The sequence below is a fragment of the Dermacentor silvarum genome, chromosome 7, assembly GCF_013339745.2.
Source record: "Dermacentor silvarum isolate Dsil-2018 chromosome 7, BIME_Dsil_1.4, whole genome shotgun sequence".
Lineage (NCBI taxonomy): Eukaryota > Metazoa > Arthropoda > Arachnida > Ixodida > Ixodidae > Dermacentor > Dermacentor silvarum.
The window spans coordinates 73,356,213-73,380,239 of record NC_051160.1 but is presented as its reverse complement, the minus strand read 5'-3'; the positions used below and the strand labels follow the sequence as shown (position 1 = coordinate 73,380,239).

Genomic DNA, 24,027 nt, shown 5'->3' with positions numbered 1-24,027 from the left:
TTTCTTCCACTGTCTTCCGTGTATCACGCTCCAATATTGAGTTCATTTTTCAGCTCTGCGATCCGTTTTACAAGCTCATGCTGGACCTCGGCTGGTCGGAGTCATTCTTCCACTGCCTTCCGCGCATCAAGCTCCATATTGAGGTCATTTGTGAGCTATGCGATCCGTCTCCCAAGCTCATCCTGGACATCCTCCATTTTCTTTACCCTAGCATCGAGATCACAGTGTTTGTCGATTGGCTCAGTTTCCGCGCTATTCTCATCAGTCCCCTTATCTACCTTGAGAGACCCCCCTCACGCTGCACGCTTTACCGCCCTTTTTGCCATATATATGTTGCACTTGGCTTTCTCAAACGCTATCACCGAACCTTCCGAAGCTCTTACCTACAAAATGACGATACGCACAGAACCTTAAACCTTAAAATACCACAATTTATTTATCCGCAATTTGTCACAAGGTATCTGCAATGAATGTCGAGCAGACTAAAGTCATGACACACGTTCGCACGTGTTCGAACACGTGCTCTGACTGTCTTACAAACGCATTATTCTCTATATAGATGCACACACGCTAAAACACTAATTGCTAATATCCTTGACACTTCCAACCTACTATTTCAAGACTAAAAAGACTCAACGTCCCACGCGGTCGCACGTGTTGGAACACGTGTCAGGAAAAGACGTTTTAACTGTCATACAAAACCAAATACACGCGATACACACACAAAAAGAAAAGGAAAACAATAGCTGATAGCCCTGCCGCTTCCAACTTACTCTTTAAAGGCTAAAAAACATCTGCAAGTCTAACAACAGAAGCAGGCTCAAAGCATGCACAACAAACATGTTTTCGTCGCCGCCACGGAGCCCCGGAGAATCACGGTCGTCCGCCACGACTACCACCTATCCGCGGATGCGTAGGGAGCCTACATGTATACGGATGCGTGAAGGTAAGCGTCATCTGCTGGCGCTGAAATGAACCCAGCAGCGCCCGTCCTCCGCTATGATTGTTTAGCCCATTGGGTGACAGAACAGCCACGCCGCAGCACCCATGGTAACGAAACCCGGCAAGGTTCGTCAAGAAAAGCTTCGCTGTTAAAACATCTTGCCGCGTGCTGCACCAATCATCATCATCACCTTATTTATCTTGAAACTGCAGCGCACACACAGGAAATGAGGACAAAAGACAAAGGTAACACACAGGCGCTGACTCGCAACTCGGTTTATTTGGGCGGGAAGTTACACACACACACACACACACACACACACATATATATATATATATATATATATATATATGTGTGTGTGGAAGGCGTACTTAAGTGAGCAAGTGCATGAGCATGTGTGTGCGCTGCAGTTTGAAGTTGAGTAGCTACCAACTCGCCCAAATATCAGTTCTTTTACAAATCACCTTATTTTTATGTCACCTGCAGGACGAAGGCCTCTCCCAGCGATCTCCATTTACCCCTCTCTTGCGCTAGCTGATTCCAACTTGGGCCTGCAAATTTCAAAACTTGCAGTCTCATAGTTTGTATAGTACTAAGTATGTATTTAACAGCAGTGATAACCCTCTCGAGTGAGGCTAGCTTAGCGGCGCTCATTGAGGAACTACTAGCCAATGTCTTAGATATTATTGGTCTTAGGTTACAAGAACTGGCGATGTTTATACAGTACTGACTAACAGCCACGTCTTCTGCTACGGAGGTCTTCCAGGGGAACGAAAATCCAGGGGAGAATATCTAATTTATTCTGCACTCTATTCCACTGCAAAGAATTTTTGCACAAGACACGGATAACTCATAAGTCGAGCATCCAAAGAAATAGAGAGTAATCGAAGCACCAGCTACTAAGGTTTGATCATTTCTTCTGTGTTGCGCGAACCTTTAGTGGAGGCGGAAACAGTGCACGACGGCAGGCACAACTTTCAACTATTGTGTTTTATTTTGAAGCGAAATTTATAGGTATACAGAAACATCATCTTCCAGCCATGCGTGCGCATGTCTTGGCATCGATCACTGCGGGTGCGTACGTGCGCAATAATGCATGCTGATTTTACAATGTCATGCTTTCTTGTTTTCTTCCATATGCGTTTTTGTTCTTTTGAGTTTCCAGATTATTTTTTGGGCTTCGTTAGGCACTAAATCTCACTTCCGAGTGAACCACACTAGTTAGAACTTCACGCTTCCCCTTGCGTCTTCTTGTTTCGGTCTCCATTAAATGGTCGCGTTTCTCACCGAAACGAAATAACACCAACCAGCCGAATCAGTAAAGGTAACAAGGTTGCCATTTTTTACATGTACAAGCGTACCTTTTTTTAGTTCTGAGAAGAAACGACATTTACTTAATCGGTGACAAACGATGGCGTCGGCAGGCTTGAGAACGGCGTCCTTGCGCATGCATTGTGGCCAGATGCGTGCACAAGTTCACAGGTTTCTGCAAATGAAATAGTTTATTGTTAGCACTTGGTCTCATGTGCTTGCGTGCTTGCACCAGTCTGATCCTTTCGTTGTGTAGGCGCACAAACTTTAGTATGCCTTGAACAGGGTGCTTTTTTTTTTACTCGCAAGACGAAATGTCGAGCATGGAGAACAGCAGTGAACCCGAGTACGAAAGCCCACCCGGCTCGGACCCTGGAAGCGATTCGGAAGGCTACAACGCCAACACCACAGCTGCTACAATCACGGTACCCGACTCAGCTGCCCACGCCATGGCCGAACCCGATGCGGTACAGCTGGCGCCTGTAGGAGTGGACCAGCGGGACCAGAACGAGGAGAGCTCAGTCTCAGACCCTGGACCGCCATCCGAGGTTAGCACGTACATCACTTCGTTTTCTTTGTATACTGCGGTAATACCGTCACATTGTATAAATCACTCGACGGGTCCTAAATTCAGCGTGGTGTGAGACTGCCTTTATAGAATGAAACGTAAAGGCGTTGATGGGCTGCTCCTGACGCCAGTGCACGATTGTCCTTGGAAGCGTCCAATGGGGTTTGTAAGAAAGGCCGATCCCACTGGCGGTGTAATGAAACGCGTGGGTGGGTGGATCCTGATATTCTTGCACGATACCTGTTTTCACAAGGGTTTTATCGCTATAGCTATAAATAAACCAATACTTCCTTCGGCGACGGAACAGGCAAGGAAGATCAGCGGAGTGTTGTGAAGTTCAGAGGATTGCGACAGAAGGAGCGACGGTGATTGCCTTGGTTTCCTGCAGGCGCGCCTGTTGAAGAAGTTATTTGTGCCACAGTGCTTTTTATGGAGTCGGTTCTAACAAAGTTACGTCAAAGTGTAGTGATCGAATGGCAGTGTGCCATAATCATGCCTCAGCAGTAGCATGAAAAAATGTGACTTGGGTGATGGGGGAAGGAGTTGATGATTACTGGATAACAAGTTCCATGAAACTGGGATTGCTGTATGTAGTCGATGCTTGGAGAAACAGCGGGAAATTGCACATATATACAGCGCTGGCATTTAACGAAGACCGTTTTGAAGAGGCCTTACGTATAAGGTAACCGAGTTCTTTGAAGAACATCTCACGACAGTTAGGCAAAGTAGTTGCTACATTGACAAAGACAAGTCCCTTTGTTGAAAAAAAGCTTCTTTCTGGATACCTATATGTCTGTTACGCCACAAAACACAACTGAAAACAAGAGATAACAAAGAGAAAGTGCTTGCTCTATCTCATTTATTATGAGTCATTCTGTATTGTGGCGCGCACACTCGCACACGCAGACGCATGCATTCACACAAGGTCATAAAATAGAGTGTGTCGCGGAATCTTTTATTGCGATAGCAATTATATGGACACTCAAAAGCAGATTTCTGCCATCGGCGTCACCGTCGCCGTCGCCGTGAGGTTCCGTATGACGTCAATGGAGATGAAATCGTCGCCGCGCATGATGATGATAAGTGGTTCTTGAGGGAAAGGGAAAGGTTGGCGCTATCTTCTGCAGCCCTTGAGGGAGCACGGCGCAGCTCCAAATCGCCGCGCACCGCCGAACGCTGTATGTGCGAGTAAAAGGGCGCGAGGGACGCGCTCTTTCACGGGGAGTGAACGCACGGCGGAGAACAAACGCGCGTTCTGATGATGATAAGTGGTTCTTGAGGGAAAGGGAAAGGTTGGCGCTATCTTCTGCAGCCCTTGAGGGAGCACGGCTCAGCGCCAACGGGGAGGGGTAAGTGGGAGCGAAAGAAGGGATAGAGTGGAGTCGCCATGGCTGGGCGAAGCAAAACCGGCAGGCATAGGCGGCACGTATCAGGCCGAGATGGAAGGCCTTGGTGTGCTGCAGAGTCTGCAGGGGTGTTGTGCCAGGCCGGTCAGGCCGGGGGTGGGGTGGGAGGCCGTGAGGCCTTCAGCGCCGTGCTTTCTTAAGGGCTGCAGAAGTAGGCGTCTCTTTCCTCCTTTACAATCACCATATATGTAGAGCAAACGCGCCTTCTTCCGACGCGCGAGAGGCCGTGGGGGAGGGGGGGAGGGTAGGGAAGGGAGGCGACGTTTAGCTGCGGCACCAAGTGCCTATTTATATCAGAGGCTCCGGCAACAGTCACCAACGCCGCACGCATTTTGAGCGAACGCGGGCAAAACGCTGACGGCGTCGACAACAGTTCTGCGCGTTGCCGGTGCTGCTGCATGTCCAAGTTTATACAGCTGATAAAGCTAATATCATTACTCCGTATAGCTCTCTACAAATTTGCTATCGCAATTGATGCTTCGCCTTTCAGGTGAAACTGCGACAACTTTTTTTAATGCGAAGCAATCTTTACCTCAGTTCTGGCACTTCGCGGTCGGTAGGTAGGTAGGTAGGTAGGTAGGCAAGTATACGTAGGTAGGTAGGTAGGTAGGTAGGTTCCTGCCTCGCGCTGCTTTAATAAAAAGAAAACAACGTCAAACACGTTCGATTCCGATCGTGGATGCGAGCCTCTGCCGTGGAGCACAGTAGTACAGTGCTTTCACCACTAGACCATGGTCTCTCTATTTCTTTATTGCCTCGTATGTACCAGAGCTTACAGACTCAAAACAACAGTAGAACACGATCATATTACGCTTAGCCGGCAGCTCTTGTTTGCAAACTACATGTTATCAGCATTTCGGCGTGTGTAGCAAAATATTCAATGTAGGAACGCACTCAGGTACATATATCTGCACCTTCTGCGTTTCAACAAAACTGGACACAGATTCGCAGAAATATTCACGAACAGGTCTATCACCAATATCTGCATTGTGCACAGTCGTCCAAGTTGACCATATAGTGCACAAGTCCAGTAGCATAACAAGATATAAAGGCACGTCATCCTTGTTGGCAATCGCGAAATAACAGATTGCCGGCCTTAATGATAACTCTTTTTTTTTTCAGACTTCTTTGTAAAATGTGCCATCTGAAACCACGTGTTCAATTTTGTCAGTTTTTTTAACAATAAGCAATATGTACCCCAAGAAACAAAAAATCTCCATGTTCTAACCATGTATAAGCGGTAAGGTTCCTGTGTGCAGCTTAAAAAAATCGGGTTTCAACCTATGCCGCTGCGATCATTCATTTAACGCATTTCAAACATCTTTTCCTCGGCCTGCACAGTACATTTCACGGTACAATAGCACAGCAAATAAAACATCAACGAGGTCTTTCTACAGTTCCTTACGTGACACCTCACTGAAATATAGCGAGAAAGAACAAAGAACTTGGAGGACGCTTAAGTTTCGCCTTAAAAAGTGAAACGCGATAGCATTCAAAGATCCCTGACTGCTTCTCACGCTTCCCGGCAACTGCAGCTGATGTAACCGTAATGTTTGCCGGCATTAGATTTTGTTGTTGAGTGCGGGTGTTGGGCGACGTTGAGGAGGACTTAGAGAACTGAAGGTTTATTGACAATGTAAATAGGAGTTGAATACACAAAACAGTAAAAGAGTCATCATTATGGCATGCAGTAAATCAGACACTGCGGTCCACGACAAGAACGGCCCACTTCTCGATCTGTCTCTGCAGCTTATAACCCCTTCAGACTGCCGGAGTCACGTCACTTTCAGCCAATCGTCGACTCCATCCAGGTGTCGTCATTTTCCGCCAATCGTCTGGCCAGTGCAGGTGTCGTCATTTTCATCCAATAGTCGGTCCCGGGCAAATGGCGTCATGTTGCAATGCGACGGAGAGTGGTTGCGGTCGAAGAACTCGATGTCCGTATCTAACAGCTCCTCGTCGCCCCGGAAGTTCTGAATAGCCAGTGAATTCAATTCGGTGACCACGAATAACACTGGTGAAGTCTGTACTACACTACAGACTTCAGTTCACTACAGTACACCGACTCTGGAACAATGCAGCAGGCTTTACTCGAGCTACGCAACTCGTATTTCTGCGAACATGCGCTCTTCTACGTTATCCAGCTCATGCTGTGCATCGGCACACCGCTCGTCGGTCTCGATCGCTCTTTCACCCGCACGGTCTGAATGATTCTCTCTAAATCATCGCTCTCTTGGCTCTACCTTCACTCTCTTGGCTATACCTACACTGACAGAGAGCTTCACCGACCCATCAACAATGCAGTTGTCTGACTTTGAACTACGCAGCTCGCACTCCTGCGAATTGCCCTCAACTGCACCGTTCAGCTTGCACTGCGCTTTGGCACTTAGCAATGACTCGATATGGGTGCTCGTTTCTGTTGGATCAGCGGTACTCTGAACCTTGATAACAGCTTCGTTAACCATTCCTGCGACACACACACGCGGTGACTGTGCTAATTATTTCACAGTTGGCCTACCTGTCTCTATAGTGCTCCGTTGGAACAGCACCTTGTCGCTGTTACTACGGCCTTCAACGGCCTCTGTTGCCACTAAAGCATCGTTAGCCGATAACAAATTCTGTTCACTTATGAACGTGCACCTAATCTCACAGGTACAAGCCTATTCGGCTCTCGACCAAAATCTGCCAGCGACTTCCTCAGAACTTCGCGGCGTACTACCTACAGATTTTTCATGCCGCCGTTGTCTTTGTTCGATCCGTTGTCTTTGTTCGATAAAAGCTTCAGTCTCTTTCTTCAAACCTGCGACTAAATTTTTCTGATCTTGCCGTTTTCGCTCACGTTTCAGCGTTATCTGTAGCACCTCCCAAGCAATCTCAGTGCTCTCGTCGGCATTGCCACTATCTTTAATTGCCTTTTCGATAGCTGGCTTTTCTATTGTCTCGTCCGCCTCAACTCCCAATTAAATCCTCGCACACCACCAAGCCTGGCCTCGTCCACCTTCTAATAAGATCCTTGGTAGGTGCCAGACTGGTGGTTGGAACTGTTTCCTTAAATAATTTGTGCAAACTCAAAATATGTTACAAATGCGCGATTCCCAGAACAATAAAAATAAACACAAAATTTGAATTCTGGTGAATCAAAGGAAAAAGCCATGCGCTCACCCATGGATGCAGCACCACGCCATCTGATCCATCTGTCCGCTGTTTCCAGTTTCTTTATTATTTTCTAGATTCCAATTTCAACCACACTTAATTACCCGATGCTTTCCTTGGCTTCACTGTCTGTTGGCTTTGTGTGGATATGATCAACGAAATCGAGCGCCCCGGTTCCCCTTCTTCTGTTGTTCATTAATTGCAAGGGTCTCGAACCTGGCAGCCTTGATGTCATTAGGGAGCATGCGAGTGTTTATTAGCCACGTGCCTGGGCTCCCAAGATCACGTATTATGTGACGTCATTGGCCTAAAAAGGATGTTCCACATCCGCCCACCATGCTTCTGAGTGGCGCTGGCTAACACACCTAGGGCCAGGTCTAGTAAACTTAAATTCCCAAGTAAGTGGATGAATTCATGGCCGTCGCCGTAGCACAATTGGTAGTACAACGCACGCGTAATGCGGAGGTTGCGGGTTCGGTTCCCGCCGGCTACAAGTTAACTTTCCTTCCACTTTCATTTTCCTTTTCTTCATTATTCTCTACATTCCAATTCCAACCACACTTCATTTCCCCGATGTTTTACTTGGTGACATTTTCTGTTGGCTTGTGAATCCTAAGATATAATTAATATTCCAAAATTGCGGTTTTCGAATAAAAGGATCGATCCTTCGAAAACTTGCTTTGAGCTTGGCGACCATGTGGCGACGGGTGATACGAAGAGTTTAATTGCTAAATCACAAAAGCACAATAATTATCTTTTAAAGCTTTAATTCTGTCGGTCGCATCCCAATCAATAAATTGAAATAACCTATGCGTACAAACTATCATGAAAATCAGGATCTAAAAAAAAGTCCCAGTTTCGCCCGAAAGGTGAAGCATCGATTGCGATAGCAAATTAGCGGAGAGCTGTAAGAAGCAAGAATAATAGTTTAATTGGCCGAATGCAGTTGTAAACATTTGCTTACTGACTAAATAGATAAGCATATGCTGTCACGCGCGCACATGTAAACATGAACACATCTCGCTCGATGGCCGCGGAAACTCGCTTTGAAAACGCCGGAGTGAGCGTGCCAGCAGCAGCGCGCAAATTGACCTTCGCGCTGTCTCTCGTCTCGCTTCAACGCGAACGAAACGTCGAAAGCTTAGTACATAGAAACCTATCGGCACTAGGCGCATGCACTTTGTCCACATCGCAGATCACTTTCAAGATACGGCGCCCGCGCGGCAACATTGTGAGCAGCAGCTTATGGAGGAGAATGAACCCCCTCCTTCTCCATCGCCTCGGGGGGGGGGGGGGGAGAAGAAAGCGCGCTTCAAGCCTGCTTTCCTCCCTCGCATGCGCTACAATGAGCCACGATTGTTGGCACACCCTAATACGCTTTCTCTCGCACACGCAGCGTACGGCGCATGGCGACGATTTTATCGCCTTTTGAATTTATACGGAACCTCACGGCGACGTCGACGGCAGAAATGCGCTTGGGTTGTCCATATATCTGTTATCGCAATCAAATGCCATTATAAGCGGTACTGCGGCACAACAACATTCAACCATCACAGCGCGCGAAACTCGAACTGGGACGCTGCAGCATGCGCGTGGCCGCACCCGCCAAGGTAACGTACTGCTTACACCACCTATCGGTGGTCAGCCTGCGCGTTGTCGCTCTTCGCTCCGCGCTGCGATGCGAATTAGACAACTGGCACAAGTCATGCCAATAATATTGGGAATTACATCGTGCAATAGAGCAATACGCCGACTCCAAGACCTCGCTTTACCCTTACAAAAATTTTTGTTGAGAATGCATTGAAATATCATTGGTCAATGTTGAGTATCGTATTGAGCATTCATTGGGAGTTTGTTGGGATATCATTGAGCAAAGTGTTGAGGGCTCTTGAATATTGGCCACTGAAATTTTATTGAAACACAATTGGGCAAGTCAATGTTGAATAGTTGTTGAGTTGGTATTGAAAGCACATTGTGCTTAGACATATCATTGTGTAATTTCTGTTGAATTTCTGTTGGGTTTCCATTGATGCAGTCTTGAATGCTGTTGTGATTGTTCTGTTGACCATTTGTTGAGTGATTATTGACACAGCATTGAAAAGTACATTGTGCGCCTGTTGAGATGGCATTGATATTTCGAAAATTGCCACTGAAATATCATTGATATTTTGTTGGGCTTGTGGCATTTTAGTGCACTTAATTTTGAAATTGTTTTGCTATTTGCACTTGCATGCCCTGGTGCCTCTTCACATAACTTTCCCTAATCCGAACGGAAGCAAAGGAGCGACTGACATATTTCATGTACCCTAATATGTAATATAGCGTGCACATGACACATTATTACAGTATATAAGGCACAACTGTATGAAACCTGAAGACATACGCTAGTGCCTACAGTGCTATTAAGTGTAAGGTAGCAGAACTATAGCACACATGCTGAAAAAATGTAGCAAAAGCGTACACATGCCTAGTTAAACTCGCAACAATTTTTTGTGGAAGATATACAACACCACCTGCACTTACAGCATAAAAAAAGCTTCCTGTGCCTGTACAGCACAGCACAAAGCAGGGTCATGAGAACTGAAAAGTAGAACTTAGTGGGTTTAAAACTACGATGATGGATGAAATTGATAAATTTTACAAAGTTATCACTCTTATTGGCTACCTAAGGGACTCGTTGGACTTGACCTACAAAGATGTACAGCAATGTTAAAAACAAACGGAAGATGGAAACCTATAGCCTTCTTGCAGGAATAAACAATGCAAATAGCCTTATGTGTCACAATTTTACGAGCACTTTGGCAATTTCGTGTATGTACAGACTTGACAAACAGCAGCTCAAACAGAGATGCGAACGCTGAATTAAGATAAGAATACACACGAAATGCTCACTCAACTTGAAGTTTATTACAGCAGAAAGAATTATATTTCACAATTACAGCAGAAAAAAATATTTTGTAAAAACAACAGTCAAGTGACTCAAAGGCAGACCTTAAGCATACCCTTGTAACTAACTTTGAACACATGAACTCTTGGCTTGCATGCATAAATACAAAAATGAAGACCACTGGATACCTTACAGTAAAATGCTTCACACACCCAGTAAACACTCACAGAAGGGTTTACGGCTACCTGTGAGTAGGCAAAATAACAAGTAAACTGGAAACAAATGACTTCATGTATATATATACAAAGCACCTGAATCGTGTTTTTCAGAGGCAAACTTCTAAAACATTTGTGCTGTAAAAGCAGCTTACCTCCCTGGCATAAGTCAAGAACTGCACAGTATTTCAAGACAGTAGAGGCTTGGGCTAGTCAGTGCATACTCGAGAGGGAAACAGCGCAAAAAAACACAAGACGACATGAAGGGACAAGAAGCGCTGGTGTGTGTCTCCCTTCTTGTTGAGTTTTTTCGCGCTGTTTCCCTCTCTAGTGTGAACAGTACTTAATTTCATGTGTTACTTTTGGGTGCGGAAGAGTTTCCTGGTGGCATTTTCTAATTTAGTGAGCTCATCAGTGAATTTTTTTCTGGACTTGAACAAAGCTAATGAAATCATTTCTTTGGGCCTTTTTCACCCTACACAGCAACTGACTGGTACCTCGGTCAATAAAAAGCTAATGCAAGGCTAATACTTTCAATGATATAATGAAGTGACATAAAATACACAGACAACTGGAGTGACACACAGCTAACGCAATTCCCAACAGTGAAATAAATGGTCACCTGCATCATCAAAGAGCCTAGAACGACTCATTATAAAGCATGAGAAAAGGTTTCAATAACTGTACAGCCAGATTGGAGAGCTAGTAAAAAACGCAAAAAATGCACATACAAAACACCATTTACCACACTTGCGCACATAAATATATATAATTCCACCAGCATTTCGCTGCATAAAATATATAAAAGTTGCGACAAAGCAGTAACTGAAAGACGGAAGGAGCTGCACTACCCATGTTGAAAAAAAATATCGAAAGTGACATACATGCATATTTAATCTGACAGAAAACGTCTTTCCAAGCTATATATTACAAAAACTGTACAACAACGTTAAGAACAAACGAGATGAGAAGCTATACCATTCTTGCAGAAATGAATAGTGCAAATAACTTCATGTATCTCAATTTTACGGATACTTTGGTAATTTGGTGTGTGTACATACTTTACAAACAGCTCAAACAAAGATGAGAACGGTGAAATAAGGTAGAAACACACAATAATGCTGACTCAACTAGAAGTTTGTTCGTGACGACAAAGATATTAAGCACACTGGCCAACTTGACAAAGAAATAGCCATGCATGCGTGGCAGACAGCCCGGTGCAACAAAAAAAAGGAACGAAAGACATGTTTTGTAGTATAAATATGCAGGTAAAAAAAAACAGTGAAAGATGTCCTATAAGTGATACCACCAAACAAGGAGAGCTCTTTTAAAAATCCCAACTCTTTCCCATTAAGAGCAACAGATAGCTTATGCATTTGTCTTCTTTGCAATCAATAAATAAGGCTTCCATAATTTCTCTTGTGTTCTGGTCTTTGTGATGAAACAATTGTTCGTTCTACCCCTTACAGCAGAAAACACAATTTTGTTTAATCACAAAGGCCACGCATACATGGTTTCTTATCTTTGTCAAGTTCCAATGTGTTTACAACCTGTCTTCAAGAATAAACTTCTAGTTGAGTCGGCGCTTGTATGTGTTCCTACTTATTTCATTATCCTCGTCTGTGCTGCTGTTTCAAGTACGCATGTACCACTTGGTTAGGCTGATAAACATTCTCACAAGAAAAAGGAACTACCTCCACTCACAAGGTAGCCAATTCTTTACAACTAAAAGGCAGAACACATCGAAAGTAAGCCTTCACAGCGTCCATGAAAGTAAGTCTTCACAGAGTCACAGCGTACACCACAGGGCAGAATAAAAAATAGTTAAAAATCCCACTTGACGCAGAGTGGCAACAGAGATGCGAGCTTCCTGGTGAATCAGCCGCAGATCAATGGATGTCTCTTGCGAGAAACGACGCCAAGCTGTTCTTGACGAACGACACGTTAGCACCTGGGCATTTGGTGCATGTGTAACCTGTAGAGAAGGGAATGTAGACAGAATTAGATAATGCAAATTAAAAATCTGTCACACAATATACATAACCACGCACTAAATATTAGTATGCACTACACTGGCAATTAAAAATTTGCGTCTCTTTCAAGAGGGCCGTCGCGAAAATGATGAAATGGATTGTTACAGTAAATGTTACCAAAGATACGCACACCGATGTTTGTTTCACACCGGTGAAATATATTCCCGGCTCTCTCACAACACGAAAGACACAGCCGATACCAAGCAGCAGTCCGAATCTTCGGGAGCAGCAGGGCAGACCTAAAAATTCGCCGAGAGCAATGCGCGCGCGAGCGTGCTAGTGAGAACCGGCACCGCTTCTTTGAAGCTTAGTATCCGCTGCTGCGTGGCTAAGAACATTCCGCGCGATTTGTGTGCCGCGCGTTGCGTACGCGTCCTGTGCGCATTGCACGCTTGCGTCTGTGCAGTGAGCTATCTTCATGAACGTGCCATTCCTCGCCGCGCTAACGGTGCTCGAGTGCGGCGCTTAGCTTGAGGCGCCGATGAGCCGTCTGTGTTCCTTTCGTTTCTGCAAGCAACGCACATTCGAGTCGGCCTGCAGCTCAAAGAGGTATCAGAGAACGGCGGCGCGCTTGAGTTATCGCCTATTAAAAGCGTGCAGTACGCCTTAAACGGCAACACGTCACGTTTGATAAATATGCTTACTGCGGTTGGGGTGGCGATGTGTGATAAGGCAAGCCCGTCGGCGGCTTTGCCGACGTCGCCACCACGCCACTGTTCATTTACGATGTGTATCCGTGTAATCATCGCGCCGATGCAGGACTTATCGGTAGGCTGTTCTCCGCACATACCGAAAAGGCGAAATATATTTTGCAGCACACCGCGACATTAGCCACAACGCAAATAGAGGCGCAGTTAACGACTACGCGAGAAAATGTGCGCGGCGGCAGCAAGCGCTAGCTTCGCGCGCTTTCGCTCCAGGGCATGCGGTTTGCCTGCAGAAAGTGAACGGTGTGCTTAACATCTGACGATCGTCCAAGTGAAAAAAAAAAAAGAAACGCGGCTATGTGCTCAAGAAAACGAAATCACTTACCTGTGTGCAGAAGTCAGACTGCGGCTTTGTTCGCCTTCCTTCCATCATGAATTCTGCCGCGACACTCATCAAAACTGCCAGGCTCGAACATCACCCGAAGACCAGTAGCTGCGTCAGCAAACGTCTTCAACGGATAAACATCCCACTTATCATCATAGAGCAATTTCACTAAAACTTGCGTCATGATGTCCAAAAACAAAAGAAAAATGCTTCCAACAAAGCGCGCGCGGCACGAACCACCGCACAAGTTCAGACGAGTGACAGAGTCGAAAAGCGGTCACACAGCCTCAGTATCGTATTAAGTTAATAAAATCGTTCCTACTAAATATAACCACTAAAATCCATAAATAATGATTGATAATTTTTGTTCATAAAAAACATAATAAATTTTGAAGGAAAACTTAATTTGTAGCGTAAAAAATAAATAATGCGATTAACAAGATTGCGACTACGAAACTAACGGCACACTGGATACCGTTGCAAAAGACTGCTCACAATAAAGTCACGCACGCACGCACTCACTCAAACACTCATGCTCAAACACTGGTTTGGCGTTTATTGCGTCACCTATGAGTAAAAGTTAATACTGATATCTTTATTTTTATGAACAACTTGTTTAAGTAGTTTGCAGCATCTTTGAAGATGACGCGGTAAAAAGTAAGGTATAACGTGGGCGTGTAACTGTTGTTTGATTTCTTTCATTTCTCTTTGGCCTTCGTTTGTTTCACTGAACATAGGAGAGCTGCAGGCTTGGGAGGCTTCCATGGCAAGAATTTTATCGCATGCTTCTGCAAGGCGAGTGTCGGGAGCAGCCGCTGAGACAGCGATTAGCTGCGTAATGTTGCGGCTGTTGCTGAATCCGAAACTCTTTCAACGCGCTGTGCTCTCAAAGCGCGTTCGTTGTTTGATATCTAGTACCACGGCCGTTGGATAAAAAAATGTATTATGCTTTCGAGACACAGGGTGTGGCACAGGAAATTCTAAGACCTCTGAAGTGTATGTTTACAGCCTGTGCGCGCTTGCATCCTACGGCTCGCACAGCGCGTCCGATGCTCAAAGGTAGCGTCGTCGCTTGTCGGCGCCTGCCTTATCGCCACCATCCGCGCTGCCGCCGTGTCTACTTTTGGGGAACTCCCCATGCACGCAGTCACCGTGTTTGCAAGTGAATTTCACATTCTTTTGCTCCCTAAAACGTGCGCATTTTGGATCGCACCTATGGCTATGCCATATGTTGTATGTTAAAACGACGATGGCATTTGTACGCCGGCGAGCAAGTCACTCGTGGGCGATCATGAAGATGGTTCAACGTCGCAGTTTCTACGTAGCGTAAACGGCTACGAAAGCGGGTTGGTCCCGGACATAGTACAGTCTAACATGGCGCCTCAAAGCGCGAGCTGTCGCAAGAAGACGAGGAAGTTACATGGGGCGCGCGCGCCGAGCATTCAAAGCGCTTACTGGTTTCGGAACGAGAGACGTACGCGTGCGCTCGTGGCCAAAGGTTAGAGCACCGGGCTGCTGCGCTCGAAGGTCAACGTTCGGTGCCAAAGTCGGTCACACACTGTTTTCTTTTTACGAAAGCGAGCCCAAACTAGAACCTACCTACCTACCGCAAAGTGACAAAAATGAGGCAAAGATTGCTTCTTAATAAAGTTTTGAAATGTCGCCTTCATATGCGAGTCCTAATTAGTATATGCTAAACTCAGCTGCTACACAACAAAAAAACAACTACGAAAATCAACACAAATTACTCAATAAATTATTTATTGAGAAGCTCTCAATGGTAATATCATTGTGCAACTGTTGAGCGAACTCAAAGACTTTAGAGACTTTGTTGAAAGTCCGTTGATTCAACAATACCCCAACAATACGTCAATAGAAAATCAACGGTCATTTTTGTACGGGTAGTGGCAATTCTAGAGAAAGTTTTCCATATGTTGCTGAGAGCTTCAGGTATATATGTTCTTATTTTCGCTCATGTATTTTCAATCATGTGCCCTAATGTGTCTGTTCAACGAAAAAGTACGAAATAGATTAAAAATGTTTGATAGGGTTGAAAAAACGACGCTTTACTCACTAGAGCGCTCATGGTTGTTGGTGTTTATGATATTCAGCTATGTTGGGAATAAAGGAGACAGCTGCATAATAAAGATGCACAGTGCAAAAATAACAGCCAAATCAGACAAGAAAGGACAGTACAGGCTGTCCTTGTTTTTATTGTGCTGTGCAGCTTTAACGCGTTCTCATACAAACTCGCCTAAACTCTTGGGCTTTTGAAAAATCTGTTCGTTAAATTATGTTATAGTTGTAAACAAGCGTTGGGGGCTAATTGGTTTACCTTATATATCAGCAGGTTTCTACAGAGCTAACGAATAATTAACTCTATTTTTTCCTCAACTATATCCAGGTGGATGCCCTGAATGCCCGGAACTTCCTCGTGGAGGAAACACTGCTGTCAGCGCTCACTTACCAGCCTCGGCCCAGCGATGTCTTCACCGTCAGCTATCCCAAGTGTGGCTCGGCGCTCCTGCAGTTCCTGGTGTTCGGTGTCTTGAACCACGGCCACCCTAGCAAAGACTTTGCGGAATTCGTGTCCCGATGTCCGTATCTCGAGTGGATGGGCATCAAGTCGGTGCTGGAGATGCGCAGACCGGGCGCGATCAAGACGCACCTGCCTTTCGACAAGCAACCCTACAACCCGCAGGCCAAGTGAGATCATTTGTTTCGAAGAACAGATGAATTAGGCCTAGTATTAAATTGGATTATCGCACGCGCGAAGAATAGATACAGGGTGTTCATTTTTAAGTTTTACGGAATTTTTAGCAATCGCCTGTGGAAGGTAGCGGCAATTCTTATCATTGAGCTGGGTTATTAGATGAGGCGGACATTAGCAGCACGAGAAATCGAAACACATATTGAAATAATTAACAAAAAGTGACTAATTAACTTCTTAGTTAAATACTTTATAACACATGTTGCAATGTACGTATTGTAGGCGGTTAGCTTGTCAGTCGTATCCCAATACGATTTGTTTTCCAGAATGACACTAGTCTGCAGATATGCGCCGTTAAACTGGCCGCCACAAAAATACACTGATGTTCCACTCAACTTTTTTACCAAAATTCAGCTTTATACACTGAATCACAATAGTAACTGGAGCGCCCATGTATTTTATCTCATACTTTGGGAAACAATATCTCGAAACGTGTGTAATCCTGGAAATTCGTTTCAAGTGGATGCTTCTTGCAAACTCACCGGTTACAATTCGTAAATTCAGTATGTGTCGTAATTAAAGTAACTAACTGAGAAGTTAATTAGTGAATTTTTGGTAAATAGTTGAAAATGTGTTTCCATTTCTCGTGCTATTAATGGCCGCCTCTTCGAATAACCCGGCTCAACGATAAGAATTATGGTACCTCCCAGAGGCGATTTTTTAATAATTTGTAAAGCTGAATTTTGAGCACCCACTATATGGGAGACATATAGAGGAGGTTGGTTAGCTGATTTCTTAGTGCCATCTTGTTCCGTTCATGCTTCCATCGTGAAGACGATCGAGTATAACCATGCATAATATAAGACAAAATGAGCACAGCCATGCAGGAAGACGGGAACACAGAAAAACACACACCTCGCTGGGCTCATTTCTAAACGCGCTGTGCACGTTTGGCCAAGAATTTCGACTCACTCTCGCTTCTAGCCTTGCAATCATAGGATAACTCATGACTGTATTGCGCTTAGTATCACACTGACGGAAAGACTAATCCTTCTGTCAGTGCAATACTAAGCGGAATACAATCATGAACGTCCACCAATTAGCCCTGTTCATTGCTTTACTATAGAATAACTAATGACTCTGCGGAATGGCCAGTTCAGACATTTTAATGAGATAAATCTCAAGAAAACACAACTACACCCGCAACTATAAGAGAAACATTCTGCACAGTTGACGAAATAGTATATGAACTGCTGCTGGACGTTAAGACGGTGAGAGGCTACTTCCCGCTTCTGTTTTCGTAAATGCATGCAGTGATATTCACGGTGTGGCCGAGTATTTCGCGTCTCTGGTTGTGCTGTATTATATATATATATATTGCTATACGGTTGAATGGAAGGATGAAGGTCTCTGTTTGTAGACGATGTGAATTTAGTAAGCTCTGGAAAAGGCAAGCAGTTTTTGTTGTTTTTAAATGCTTCTGGCGGCTGAATGCAGTACGAAGACTGCAAGAGTTCCCGATAATGATTAAGGCCTGCGCGCGTTTCCATATATAGAAACGTCCTCTGACTATAGTAAGAGGACGATTGCCTCAGTGCATGTCTTATGGAGAAACGTATGACCTATTTTCTAACGCAATGTTGGGCTTTTCTATCCCATATCTTGGTCCCCCACTCAGTTCAGAATGTGCATACATTGCTAAACTATTAAGAAATAAATTACGTAGTCAACGTTTAGCAGCACTGCTACCCTGGTTTAAGACAGCAGCACACGTGGAACAATCATTGATAGAGTTGTACACCTCCCAGTTAAAATTGTATCATGACTGGTGATGTAGGGAAGTCTCCGCATCAATTTTGACAGCTAGGGTTCATCTACCATGCGCGTGCCGAGGTGTCAACGCAAAGGCATGTTTCCACGACTTCACTAGCAGTAGTCGCCATAGCACTAGCAGTAGAATTTATGAACTGGTACTTAGCAGTTAAATACTGTAGAGATTCAGTCACCAATAAGAAGTTTGTCTGAAAACACAAGAATGAAAAGAAATACATGGCATAGCTAGATGTCTTCTCGTTCTTATACCGCAAACCCAGACCTTTAATATTTATATTGAAAGAAATAGCATACGCGTAGCGTCAGATAACCACGTAAGGCTGACATTACGCAGTTAACAAGCTGCAGTTTAACACGTGCTTGGGGGTGGAATTTCGGATGATCGGGAATAGACAGAATTTAAACTCTGTCATTGCAGGTTGTATGATATAAGCGCGGAATGATTCCTTACCAACTGAATTTCCGATAGCGCACTAAATTCTCATTAGAGTTCAGTCACAGGCTGCAGCCGTAGAAGCCCATATAATACTACACATATCATTCTTTCATTGGCTATGCAAATAAATAGAATTACAGCAGAAAACATTTATTTCAATGAAACTGGATGCATTTCTGCATCGAATATTTCAAATACATGTATACGCAAGGAGCAATAAAAACAACAAAAATTGTGATTCCCCCGCACTGCGGCAATCAACGTTACGCGAAGCATTTTGCCAATGCCTGGCTATCCAACATAGTTTGGGATTCGCCGAACGGTTAGCACATGAACCAACGTGTTTGTGTAAATTACGTAGCTATGTTTGCGGGCCACGATCGCACTTGTTTGTGACGACGACCATGTCGAGAGCGATCGTATGGAAGCACAGACATATATATCTATGGCCGGTGGTTCTACGCGAGCTTACGGCAGGGCGATTATTGGTTTCTGCATGAATAGTGGACGAGCATAAGCGAGTTAAACATGAATTCTGACGTGATCAGCAACTGCATGTTACACAATCGTACGTACATATAGCTACGCCATGTGTTGTTTGCTGAAATGACGATGGCATTGGAACTCCGGCGAATGAATGTTGAAAGCATATTAACGTGGGCAGTCGTGAAGTTGGTACAACTTCACACAGTTTCCTCGTACCGTGAACTGCTACGAGGAAAGTGCTGCGGAAAGTGGGTTGGTCCCGGAGATATCGCAGTCTAACACGGCGCCTCAAAACGCGAGCTCTCACAAGGAAAGAAGTTGGTGAAATGGCGTATAGTAACTGCATAGCGAAATTAATAGTCAATCGGGGGCACCCATTAAAGTATAGCGTTATGTACGCTCGGGATGTCATTTCAGCCCACTGTTGCTGACTATATATATATATATATATATATATATATATATATATATATATATATATATGCATATGTAAATGTGCGAAGTATCACCGAAAATCAATTTATTCAAGGGTTTCGTTTACAAGCCATTGAAGTAAAGCTTAACGCTACTGACGAATGCACACGTTGTGGCTGTATGTTTGACGGATAACGAGAGCAACCTGACATCAATCAATATTTTGAAAAGCCTTGGTGAGGTCACGGGCAGCTATGTAAACCGGGGCTAGGGCTTCTGGCGCAGCGAATGGTCGCTGAGCCCAGACGTTTTCGCAACGTAAAGTACGTCAGAACCCCTGCGAATTATCTGGGTATCCTGCTCGAGGCTTACAAAGACAATGAAGAATATTGGCAAAGCAAACAAGAGCATTTCAAGAAAAAGGGGACAGGTGGATGGTGGGACATCATTTGCTATTTACGAAGCTCGCTGTTTGTAACCTACTCTTTGTGTCGAAGCTTTTGTGAGAAATGCAACTGCAGCACTGCTCTTGGGTTACCGTGCAGAAGATGCATCGTTTCTTCGCCACGTTTCTGTAGGCGACAATCTTCGCCACGTTTGTGTAGGCGACTTGGGAGCGTTGCAGTAACAGTAACTTATTTCGCAAGGTGAACTACGAGGGCTAGCACCTGTCGCACAAACACTTTTGACCCCTGCGCACTCTTGCAGGTACATCTACATGGCTCGAAATCCATTTGACTGCTGCGCCGCCTACTACATGCACATGAAGAGCATGCCCTTGGCCCGTCCCGAGGCAACCAGTTTCGACACCTTCTTCGACGCCTTTATCGAGGGAAAGGTCATTTATGGCGACTTCTTCGACCACGTCCTCTCCTGGTAAGAGATTGGAGTAATGAAGTGATCCAGAGAGAACCTGAGAGTTGGTTGTCAATATAGCGATAGAAGGTACCGCCTCATTTACAATAGCACAATTTTGACACGACGTAAGTGCCACTTATTCGATGTTCAGTTTGTTTACATTTATGTACGCTTTCGTGCAGGTCGCATTTCAGATAAATTCCAGTCAAGGAGCAAATGATGTAGGACGTAGAATGCACAGAACAAGCGTTACACATTCAACAGACAGTTCTTCACGATAGTATACCATGAAAGAGGACAGCAGAGCAATATTTATTAGCCTTGGGAAAACATCAGTAATAAAGTTCATTATGAAATATAGGAACCTCCAGGTGCTTTTTTTTTTACAATGAACCTAATTTTTATATACTTCCTATGGCAGAGCGAACGAGGTAAGGAAAAAAAATATCTAAGGCGATGCGCTGCTCAGCACGAGGTCGCGGAATCGAATCCCGGCCGCGCCGGCCGCATTTCGATGGAGGTGAAATGCAGAAAACGCATGTGTGCTTGCGTTGTAGTGCAGGTTAACGAACCCCAGGTGGTCCAAATTAATCCGGAGCCCTCCACTACGGCGCGCCTCATAATCAGAACTGGATTTGGCAGGTGAAACCCCAGAAAGAATAAGAAGACAAAATAATTACCAATGATAAGAACTGCCTGTCAGCTCCTTTCGCCTGAGTCACAGCCTTTTAGGCGGGCATCCGAAAATTGTAACTTTTTATTCTACTCACCTCGTTCGCTGTTGCCAGTCGATGATCTTGCAATAAGTTCTCCAATTGAACTCATTACTGTTTTTCATATACTTGTGCCTAAAAATGGTACATATTTTATGTTTAGCGTATTTGGTTTATTTTCAATGTAGAAAAACGAAAAGAAAGGTATTTTTGTATGGTTCTTGTTATATATTTTGTTTTGTTATGTGAATGCTCGAGAGTAATCATTCTGTTGTTTTTGGACATAAACTTTTTTTCTGCTCATGTAATTTTGTTTTCGCTTTTTGTACTTGTGTACTGCTTTCGTATATTTCGTCTTCTTTCTTTACCATTTCCTTCTGTGACGCTCTCAAGGACCTTGAAAGTGTTGAACTAAAGTAAGTGAAATAAATATCTGCCGCCAACTAATTATTTCAGGAATGTACCGAAATCAAATAAGTAAGATATTTGTATTCCGTGAGATAATTACTTTAAAAGTTAATTAGTTCTGTTTGTTGACTTTTTCAATAACGCAACTTAGTGTCACTTGCAAAGAGTGTCCATCAACCTGTAAAGCTGCCGTTGCATCAGAATATCGTTATTATTGAGATGACATCTTTTCTTTGACCCTATTACGCTTAACACGCTAGTGAGAGCTCCGAAAGTAATCTGATTTCTACCCACGTGATGGCGCTACAGCATTCAATGCTGGCGACAACCGCGTATTCAAGCCAGATACAGTGCGCTGTAATGTGCTTCAATCGGGTAACAATAGAAGTTTGTCGCTACTTGTTTTCACTGTGTTGCATTCATGTGGTTTCCCCACACCACGCCATGAAAGCGACAGACTCCACCTGTCGTGTCGCTTTGGTTGTCGCTTGAAAATTGCGTTCCTGTTGGAAATTGGTTGCCTGTTAACGCGTGCAATGCTTTTCCTGTTCTAGGTATCACATATTTGTTGTCACTTCGCCACAATTCTCCTGCTTGTCATGCGTCATCGCGCCGCAGACACTCGTGTCGTCGTCGTCGTATTATCGTACTAAGAAGTTGTGAAAATTGGAAAGATAGTACAGCAGGTCAACATGGCCATACAAAGTAAAATACAACTTCGCTTACCCCCAGCACTGACAATGGAACCCAAGCCCCAAGGGAAACTTGGATATGCTGACTGGGCGCGCTAAGCAGTCTCCACTGAAGTACCGTCTATAATAGGGATTTTTTTGTTGTTGTTGCGCGGGTAACACAGACTCTGAGATGTTGGGGCATCTATGCAGTAATTTCCGAGGCCACCACAAGCGATCCGCTCACGCAGCATAGCTGATATACTTAAGCGGCGGCCATTCACGGGAAGGCTTTAAGCGTAGCATTAATCTTAGTATTCATTTTGCAAAGTCGTCTTTTCGCTGTTTAGAATGTCAGTCAATGAAATGTTGCCTTTATCCCACCGCCGTCATTAACATACTGTCTCTTGACGTCGATCTAATTGTTATCGTTGACATCGCTATCGCGACGTTGTCTCCGTTGCAGTGATGCCGTTGCTGTTATCCTTTTGTCGGATGATTGCTGCCTTTTTTTCCAATGTTGGCCACAATGGCAAAAGCAGCTATTTTTTCTTGCAGATCAGTTTAGAGCTTCGATAATTGATTAATTGAGAGCGTTTAAAAAAACATTGAACTTTAGAGTGAATTGGTAAGGAAGGTATTCTGACAGGGTCCACGAGTAATGGCTTACCACTTTTCCCGTGGAGGTACGAGCGACGACACGACCAGAACGTGCTCTTCATCACCTACGAGGACGTCAAGAGTGACCCCGGGGCTTGGACCATCCGCATCGCTGATTTCATTGACCAGCTGTTCGCCAGGGACCTTCGCGACGACCCCGCTCTTCTCTCGAATGTGTTGAAGATCGCCAGTGCCAACAGCATGTCCACGACATGCAACCAGGGAATGCGATCTGTACTGGCCGATGAACTCGCTATGACCGTCGGTATAGAACCCATAACTCCGGCAGAGTTCTACAAGAGCATGTTTGCGGAGGCGCTGGAGATTGCCGAGGGCTCGGACTTCACGCGGAAGCCAATCTGCGGCAAGTGGAAGGAGCTCTTCAAGCCGGAGCAAGTGCAAAAGATGAAGGAGTGGATTGCTCAGAAGACGGCTGGCAGTGACGTTCTCAGCATCTGGACCAACAGCGAGCTGCCTTGAGTGGATCTTGGCTAGCTTTAGTGCGGGAAAAAATTGAGTCGTTCGAAATTGCGACTCATGTTGTGTTTCCCACTAAGGGCCGAAATCCTAAGAGGGACGGGTACGCTTCAACAAAAAGTACTGGGGAAAAAGCAAATGATTGAGATGCCTTTAGTATTTGCAATAAAACATCTTGGTGCTGAACTGATAAAACTCGCGAAAACTTCCGCAGCAGAAAGCCTTTAATGCGGAAACTTGATATGTGATATTTTGAAGCTTGTGTGCCGCAAACCTGGCATGAGCGTGTGAGGATTGCACTACAAATTCCAGCAAACTAGATATAGCTGCACCGAATAGTGGGCACCATTATTTGAAGTTGAAAATTGGTAAATAGAGAAGAACAAGAACATCACAATCATTTTCGTCATCGAAACGAATTCGACGTCCTAAGCGGGAGCGTATCTCCACCTCCTCTAGGAGCCTTTTCTCGCTGCAGCTGCCAAATCGTACCGCTACGGCCACATTTTTTTTAGAATTATTGCATTCACTTCCACGCGCAAGTTCGAGCTTGTTGCATGAACCACATTGGGTATATGTCCGAGTGCACGCGAATTTCGACATGCTACAATATCTGCCCCGCAAGATCCCCCGCCTATTTGAATTGATGTAATGGAGCGACGTGGACCAAATATAGAAATGTACAGCATTGCTTTTTTGTGTGGTGATATTCCGAATGGGGGCAAGAAACTCGGCCAGCTGAAAGTATACTATGCTGGGGGAGTTTCTCGTTTCTTGAGTGTCGCGATTTAAAAAGTACTAAATTTAATTATG

General features: G+C 44.6%; 2 protein-coding genes and 1 long non-coding RNA gene across 4 annotated transcripts in view; 2 read left to right on the top strand and 1 right to left on the bottom strand.

The window, feature by feature from the left end:
- Positions 1 to 24,027, top strand: part of LOC119458971 (sulfotransferase 1E1) — a 103,837-nt gene that overhangs the window by 44,845 nt on the left and 34,965 nt on the right. The window lies entirely within an intron of this gene.
- On the top strand, positions 2,569 to 23,217 carry LOC119458970 (sulfotransferase 1B1). The gene is made up of 4 exons (XM_037720822.1): positions 2,569 to 2,802; positions 15,953 to 16,254; positions 20,136 to 20,303; positions 22,764 to 23,217. The coding sequence occupies exons 1-4, from the start codon at positions 2,569 to 2,571 to the stop codon at positions 23,215 to 23,217; spliced, it is 1,158 nt and encodes a 385-aa protein (XP_037576750.1).
- LOC125946802 (uncharacterized) lies at positions 10,267 to 14,060 on the bottom strand. Its single transcript, XR_007467894.1, has 2 exons — positions 13,549 to 14,060; positions 10,267 to 12,458 (listed from the first exon to the last, which is right to left on the bottom strand). It is a non-coding gene; the product is annotated as an uncharacterized LOC125946802 (long non-coding RNA).